The 8221-nt window shown below is 46.1% G+C and overlaps 1 protein-coding gene across 3 annotated transcripts; it reads left to right on the top strand.

The window, feature by feature from the left end:
• Positions 1-368: 368 nt before the first annotated feature.
• Positions 369-7593, top strand: LOC144700263 (uncharacterized). Of its 3 annotated transcripts, none has more exons than XR_013580695.1 (3): positions 369-4428; positions 4608-5095; positions 7237-7593. XR_013580695.1 is itself a non-coding variant. In XM_078571735.1 (2 exons), exons 1-2 carry the CDS (start codon positions 3553-3555, stop codon positions 4740-4742), a joined length of 1011 nt encoding a protein of 336 aa, XP_078427861.1. In that variant the 5' UTR covers positions 369-3552; the 3' UTR covers positions 4743-5404. The 3 variants fall into 3 exon arrangements, 1 of the variants encoding a protein (XP_078427861.1); XR_013580696.1 differs by lacking the exon at positions 7237-7593 and adding an exon at positions 5170-5404; XM_078571735.1 differs by lacking the exon at positions 7237-7593 and having other exon boundaries at positions 4608-5404.
• The last annotated feature ends 628 nt before the right edge of the window (positions 7594-8221 follow it).

Below are 8221 nucleotides of genomic sequence, written 5' to 3'. Positions count from 1 at the left end.
CGCGTCGCGTAGCAAGAAGAACAGTGGGGAATTATTATCCTGTTTTCTCTCTCCTACGGTGCAGATGCCTTCTATTCTCTCTCTCCCCCCTCTCTTCACCTCTCTTTCGACTTTTCTCTTAATCTCACTCTCTTATCTCCCTTCTACTCTCTCTCTGTTATCTCTTTATCTCCATCTATCCTCTCTTAATCTCACTCTCTAATCTCCCGTCTACTCTCTCTCTGTTATCTCTTTAATCTCTATTTATCCTCTCCTTATCCTCTTTCTATCCTCTCTCTCCTCTCTCTGGTTTCTTTCAGTCCGTGTACTCCTCTCTCCAACGCGCAGTCACCAAACGTCAGTTCATATTCCCTACACAAACCCTAAGAACAAAGCAATCTCTCTCCCCGCGGTCTCTCTCTTATTCTTCTTATCCTCTCTTTCTCTCTCTAACCAAAGTCTCCCCTCTCACACAGACTACCCCTCAGTCTCTCTCTCCCCGCTTCCTCTCTCTTCTTCTTTTCCTTCCTCTCTCTAACCAGAGTCTCGCCTTTCACACAGATAGACTATCTCTCAGTCTGTGTCTCTTCCCGCTTTCTCTCTCTTGTTCTTCTTTTCCTCTCCCTCTCTCTAACCAAAGTCTCGCCTTTCACACAGATAGACTATCTCTCAGTCTGTGTCTCTTCCCGCTTTCTCTCTCTTGTTCTTCTTTTCCTCTCCCTCTCTCTAACCAAAGTCTCGCCTTTCACACAGATAGACTATCTCTAAGTCTGTCTCTCTCCCCGCTTCCTCTCTCTTCTTCTTCTTTTCCTCTCTACTTCTTGCCAGATTCTCGCCTTTCACTCACAGAGACTATCTCTCACTCTGTCTCTCTGCCCGCTTCCTCTGATCCTCTCTCTTGTTCTTCTTTTCCTCTCCCTCTCTCTAACCGAAGTCTCGCCTTTCACTCAGAGAGACTATCTCTCACTTTGTCTCTCTCCCCGCTTCCTCTCTCTTGCTCTTCTTTCCCTCTATCTCTATTTCTTGCCAGAGTCTCGCCTTTCACTCAGAGAGACTATTTCTCGCTCTGTCTCTCTGCCCGCTTTCTCTCTCTTCTTCTTCCTCTTATCCTCTCTCTCTCTCTCTACCCAAAGTCTCGCCTTTCAATCAGAGAAACTACCTCTCAGTCCGTCTCTCTCCCCGCTTTATCGCTATTGTTCCCCTTTCTTTTCCCATCTCTCCCTCTCTCTCTGGATCTGATCTCCTGCGAAAGCGCAAAGGGATAGACTGTGAACAGAGGAAAGCAGGGTAAGAACGCCGCCCGTGCAATCCCACGTGGAGCCCTGTCCCTCGTGTCGGTGATTGACGTCAGCGGCTGTCCACGTGGCGGCGCGAGGAGACGTGTCGGCGGGCCGCATACAATCGCGAGACAACCCGCGAGGGCCGCTCTCTCTCCATCTTTCTCTCTCTACTCTAGCTTTATCTCTCTACTTCTGATCAGGAGGCCAAGCCTGTTCGTGGCCGTGGGGCGTCTGGAACAAGCGTTTGACTCGTCCGTACGGTCTTCTCTTGGGCCCTGGGCTCTGTCTAGAGAAGGCCCACCAGCCATAGTCCTCTCTCTCTCTCTATCTCTCTATCTCTCTCTCTATCTCTATCTCTCTCTCTATCTCTATCTCTTTATCTCTCTATCTCTCTATCTCTCTCTATCTCTATCTCTATCTCTCTATCTCTCTCTATCTCTCTATCTCTATATCTATCTATCTATCTATCTATCTCTATATCTATCTATCTCTCTCTCTCTCTCTCTAACTTAGTCTGTTTTTTCCTCTCTTCTTCTGTCCATCACAATTCGTAAAGGTGGAGGACGCACAGTCGGCAGACCCTTTCTTTCCGCCGCCCAAACTTGGGGAGGATCTCCTAATTTCTTTCCTCCCTTCAGTGCATAGTGCAGCAGGATATCTCTCTTTCTCTCTCTCTCAATCTGCATCTTTCTTAACCTCTGTCTCTCTCAATCTCCATCTTTTTTAACCTATCTCTCTCCCTCAATCTTCATCTTTCTTAACCTCTGTCTCTCTAATCTCCATCTTTTTTAACCTATCTCTCTCTCTCAATCTGCATCTTTCTTAACCTCTGTCTCTCTCAATCTCCATCTTTTTTAACCTATCTCTCTCCCTCAATCTGCATCTTTCTTAACCTCTGTCTCTCTCAATCTCCATCTTTTTTAACCTACCTCTCTCTCTCAATCTGCATCTTTCTTAACCTCTGTCTCTCTAATCTCCATCTTTTTTAACCTACCTCTCTCTCAATCTGCATCTTTCCTAACCTATCTCTCTCTCTCAATCAGCATCTTTCTTAACCTATCTCTCTCTCAATATGCATCTTTCTTAACCTATCTCTCTCTCAATATGCATATTTCTTAACCTATCTCTCTCTCTCGATCTGCATCTTTCTTAACCTATCTCTCTCTCAATATGCATCTTTCTTAATCTATCTCTCTCTCTAAATCTGAATCTTTCTTAACCTATCTCTCTCTCAATCTGCATATTTCTTAATCTCTCTCTCTCTCTCTCTCTCTCTCTCTCTCTCTCTCTCTCTCTCTCTCTCTCTCTCTCTCTCTCTCTCTCTCTCTCTCTCTCTCTCTCTCTCTCTCTCTCTCTCTCTCTCTTCTCTCTCTCTTTCACAATCTGCATCTTTCTTATCCTCCCTCTTCTCTCAATCTGCATCTTTCTTAACCTCTCTCAGTCTGCATCTTTCTTAACCTTAACCTCTCTCCCTCTCAAAATCTTCATATTTTTTAACCTCTCTCTCAATCTGTATCTTTCTCAACCTCTCTCTCCCTCTCTCAAAACCTGCATCTTGTTAAAGCAGTAAATGCACTATCGTTCTGTCATCATTTCAAAGAAGGTTCATGCCCATCCATAGTAGTGTGCCACCCTGAACGACAGTGTGACAGCGTACGAGTGCCTCTCAAAGTTTCTTCTTCAGTCTGTCACAGTCCTCAAGAACGATGGGCTACGTCGCCTCCTCTCGACATTCGGAGCGCCGTCGTTTTGCCTCACCGTACGTACGCCGCCATCCTTGTGTCCTCAGCACTGCGAGCCTGCAGAGCTGAATGCACCACGCTGCCCCATAGGCACCATCACCGTTGGTCATGATGGCGCTCAGGCGCTGGCGTGTTCTATTAATTACAGAGATCCGCTTAGATCTCCGGAGCCTTTGGGATTATCTCCTCCTATCCCTATCTCTTCTTCCTCTGCTTTTCTCCTCTCTGCACAGACTATGTCTTCTATCATGCTATCGGAGCTTCAAGAGGCCGCCAGCGCTTCCACTGAAGGAATGCCCGCTGAAGTCCAAATCAGTCGTGCTCAGTTGCCTCCTTGAGCATCCACTGTGTCTACAACGCCGACGATGTCAATCAAGCTAAGCAAAACCAACTACCATATGTGGAAGATCCAGATAGTTCCCATTATAAAAGTTCAAGGCCTTGGGAGACACCTCGTGCACCCTCCACCGCATGAGGAAGAGGATATGGATGATGAGACCACCCCTTGAGAACGAAATGACCAATAGGTATTATCTATTCTCATTTCGTCCATGACAGTTGAGCTTCTCCCTCTCGTCTCAAGCTGCCTTACATCACGAGAAGCTTGGGAGAAGCTTGCTACTGAGTTGTCCTCTACATCTGAATCTCGTATTATAGAGTTCACCTCCCGTTTTCACTCCCTCAAGAAAGGGGCTGAATCCCTAGATGACTATATTTCTGAATTCCGTGAATTTTTAGCTGAACTCACCAACGCAGATGAACAAGTTGCTGAACGCATAGTTAACTTCATGTTTTTTCGAGGTTTTGGGTCCAAGTTTTGCTCTTTCCGTACAGGTGTCACAACCTGGAATGAGAATCTTTTGTTTGATGATCTGTTAGCTGCTCTTCGGTACGAGGTTTCTTTAGATAACTTTGGAAGTGATGATCAAGTCATGGATGCACATGTTGCGCCGATGGCGAATCGAGTCCAAGCTTGCTATCGAACCAGGCCTCGTATAATGCCCAACAACACAACTCTCATCGAGAACGTGGTGGCCCCTATGGCAATAGTGGTGGGGAGAGCCAAGGACGTGGGGGGGCGCAACGGTCGTTTCCGTCCACATTGCCAACTTTGCTTAAAACAAGGGCACCGAGCTCCAAAATGTCGGTCTGCATCCTACCAACATATGCACTCTCTTAACCCTCTCTCAACACCTATGAACCGACCACCGATGCCATCATTTGGAGGACCTTCCCATGCCTATGCATCAACCTTTGCTGGATCGGTAGATCCATCTTTCTTCCCATTGTCAGCTCCATGCGTTCATCCTTCACACCATCAAGCGTGGTATCCAGATAGTGGTGCCACGTTACCTCTGATGCTCAAAGCATGTATGGAGCCATACCCTTCGAAGGATTGGAGCAACTTTATATTGGTGATGGCACAGGTTTGTCCATTCAATCTTTTGGATCATCCCAGATACCATCTTAAAATTTTAATTGTCCTCTCAGTTTACAAAATGTCTTACATGTTCCCCAAATCTCGAAAAATATTCTTTATATTAATAAGTTAACATCTGATAACAATGTCTTTGTTGAATTTTACCCAAATGCTTGTTATGTAAAGGACTGCATGACGAGGGAGCTGCTCCTCACAGGAAATTCATTTTTACTACATCAAACCTTCGCAAGCAAATTCATTTTTGGGGGAACGACAGTCGTCAGACGTTTGGCTCCTTCGACTCAAACATCCAGATTTTAATGTTTTAAAACAAATTAGCTCCTGTTTTGGACTTCCCATATCTCAAGCTTTATCTCCTTCTGTTTGTTCTGCATGTTGCCTTGCTAAATCTCGAAAACTGCCTTTTAACTGTTCTCCTCGTGCCTCATTGGTACCTATCCAAGTGATTCACTCAGACCTGTGGGGACCAGCACTGCTGCAATCCTACTTAAGCTACTCTTACCACGTAACATTTATTGATGAATTCAGCAGGTACACTAGGCTCTATCCGCTGAAGGCCAAAAGTGATGTGCTCTCGACATTCATTCGCTTTCAACAGCAAGTGGAAAACCAATTTGCCACCAAGATCAAGACGTTTCAATCTGATTGGGGAGGTGAGTTCCAAGCACTTCATAAATATCTTCTGACTTCTGGCATCAAACATCGGGTTTCATTCCCCACACACCAGAATAGAATGGAATAGCTGAATGAAAGCATCGACACATCATCGAGACTGCACTCAGCATGCTCCATCAAGAGTCTCTTCCAACCAAGTTCTGGGATGAAGCTGTGGCAATGGCAGCATACTTAATCAATAGGATAATCTCTCCAATACTAGTTAACAAATCTCCATTTGAATTATTGCACGCTAAAATACCTGACTATAAATTTTATAAAGTCTTTGGTTGCCTAATCTTTCTCCATATAATATAAATAAACTCTCACCAAAATCCAAGCAATGTGTCTTTCTTGGTTACAGTTCTTTAGATAAAGGATATCGCTGCCTCTCATTGACCACCTCTCGTCTCTATATTTCTCGTGATGTTATTTTTAATGAAAACATATTTCCTTACTCACCTTGTTTTCAGCAGCATCGAAAGTCGGACAGTTTGCTCGTATCTGCCCTTGCTGGTAGCTCTAATATAAATATTATTTCTACTATCGAAGATACTTCTTTACCATCGACGAACATTGTCCCTAATGTTTCTTCTTCTCTGACTCCAAATTTGACTATGTCTCCCCTAGGTTCACTTGTACCGCCAACTGATAAAAAACAGCTTCTTTCACTCCACCTCTCCGCACGCATCATATATACAATTCACTTGACCTACCAAATTCATCTCAAGAACATGCTCGTTAGTTATTCTCCTCTAAAGCTCTCCACACTGAGGTATGCTCACACCCCTGTCCTTCTACTTTTGAACCCATTAGCGTCTCACAAGCCTTAAGTGAACCAATATGGAGAAATGCTATTGAGGTGGAACTCTGGCCCTTAGTCAGAACAAAACCTGGGTGCTAGTAAAACCTCCTTATGGTGCTAATATAGTTGGATCCAAGTATATTTTCAAACGAAAACTAAACCATGATGGAACGTTAGATCACAGCAAGGCTCGACTTGTTGCACAAGGGTTCAGTCAGGCCCCTGGAACTGACTATCAGGATACGTTTAATCCTGTCATAAATATGACAACAACAGGAATTTTATTATCGGTTGCACTCTGTAATAATTGGGAAATTAAACAACTTGATATCTCCAAGCATTTTTACTCAAAGATCTTCATGAAACCATATATATGAAGCAAAATCCTGGCTTTACGACTTGATCTTACCCACATCATGTTTCCTTACTTAAGAAGTCTCTTATGGTCTTGAACAAGCTCCCCACATGTGGCATAAGAAACTATCTGATTTTCTGTATCAACTCGGATTCCACAGCTCTAAAACTGACACTTCTCTTTTCTTCAAAACAAATTAAATTCTAAGTTATGTTGATGATATCTTAGTTATCAGCTCTAACACTAAAGATGTTGCAAGAACTATTTCTTCGCTTCAAAATGCATTTCCTTTTCATAACCTAGGTACTGCAAAATATTTCCTTGGGGATTAAATTAATTCCTACAAAGCAAAGTATTGCTCTCTCTCAATCAAACTATTTGGCGCAGATTCTTTAGACTGCTAAAATGGGTGACTGTAAACCGACTAATACCCCATGCAGTCTCTTTCATCTGCACCCTCTAAACTTCTTGATCAACCTGATCCAACTCTCTACCAAAAAATAGTCGGTAGCTTAACATATCTTACACTTACTCAGCCAGATATAGCCTATGTTGCTAATCGGGCATGCCAGACTATGCATGATCCCAAAAATATATATTGGGCTGCTGTAAAACATTTACTACAATACCTAAAGGGGACCGCTGACTACTCTCTATCATTTTCTCAATCTTCCCCGATGACTCTTAACGTTTTCAGTGACTCCGACACGGCGGGGGACTTCACTTATCGCGGATCTACACAAGGATATCTTGTGTTCCTTGGGCAGAAATTAATAAGTTGGCCATCCTAAAATCAGTCCACTGTATCACTCTCCAGCACCGAAGCCGAGTATAAATCAATCGCCCACGCAATGATAGAAATTATCTGAATTGAACCTCTGCTCCATGAACTAAACCTTCATCCAACTATGCCTCCTACCCTATGGTGTGATAATCTAGGCGTCACACATTTAATTAAGAATCCTGCTTTTCATTCTCAGACAAAACACATTGAAATTGGTGGCAACGACGTCAATGCACCACCTTCGGATGCGCCGCCACCATCTTTCGAGACATCCAGCATCATGACTCATCGCCAACATCAAATGCAAAACCACTCTGATAACGACCAAGTCAACGCAGCAGCATCAGCCGTGTCTCCACCTACACACGACATGTCACGCATCATGACACGTCGTCAACGCCAGATCCATAACTGCCCTTTGACGTGACACGATAACACTTCATCTATTTTATCTTATTTCTCGTATTTTCTCTTTCCTCCCAGGCCTATATGTAGGCCAATGTTGCACGATACACTTGGTGAATCTATTTTCAAGAATTGAAGTTTTATTCTTCTTGGAAGATTTGTCCTAACTCTCCCCCCCTCTCGGGTCGCTGCTGGCGCCGCTCGTCGTTGCCACTATCGCCCCTCTTCACGCAGACCGTCACCCGCGCAGACCACCGCCCGCGCAGACCACCTGTCCACGCAGGCAAGCTGCCCGCACGGATCGCCACCCATGCAGGCCGGCAGTGCGCGCAGACAAGCCGCCCACGCAGGATGCTAGTCCGCGCATGCAAGCCGCTCGCGCGAACTGCCGCCCACGTAGGCAGCCACCCACGCAGGCCTGCCCGTGCGCCAACCGCTGCACACGCGGGCATCCGCCCGCGCAGACCCGCCCACGCGCAGGCCACCGCCCACGCTAGATGGGCGACAGCGCATAGGCCACCGCCCGTGCGCCGACCACTGCCAAGGCCGGCCGGCCGCCCTGCACCCGGCCGTCGGCGCTAGCTGCATGTACCGCGCGCTAGGCTGCCCGCGCCACGCACCCAGCCGCCTGCGCTAGCCGCGGCCCAGCCGTCTATGCCCGTCACGTCCCCAGCCGCCCGCGCGCGCCCGCCATGCCCCCGGCCGCCCTCGCAGCCACTTGCCGCCGCGCATATCATTTAGGTTTCGGGGCGCTTCCCCGAACCCCGCAAGGGGAT

Source organism: Wolffia australiana, chromosome 2 (genome assembly GCF_029677425.1).
Source record: "Wolffia australiana isolate 7733 chromosome 2, ASM2967742v1".
Classification (NCBI taxonomy): Eukaryota; Viridiplantae; Streptophyta; class Magnoliopsida; order Alismatales; family Araceae; genus Wolffia; species Wolffia australiana.
Note: the sequence above shows the minus strand (reverse complement) of the source record. Positions and strands in the feature narration are given on the sequence as shown.

Excerpts from the sequence above, each read along its gene's own strand:
- LOC144700263 (XM_078571735.1), top strand. The coding sequence starts at position 3,553 with ATGACAGTTGAGCTTCTCCCTCTCGTCTCAAGCTGCCTTACATCACGA. Across the intron at positions 4,429-4,607 it reads TTATATTGGTGATGGCACAG|GACTGCATGACGAGGGAGCT; the intron begins GTTTGTCCATTC and ends TGTTATGTAAAG.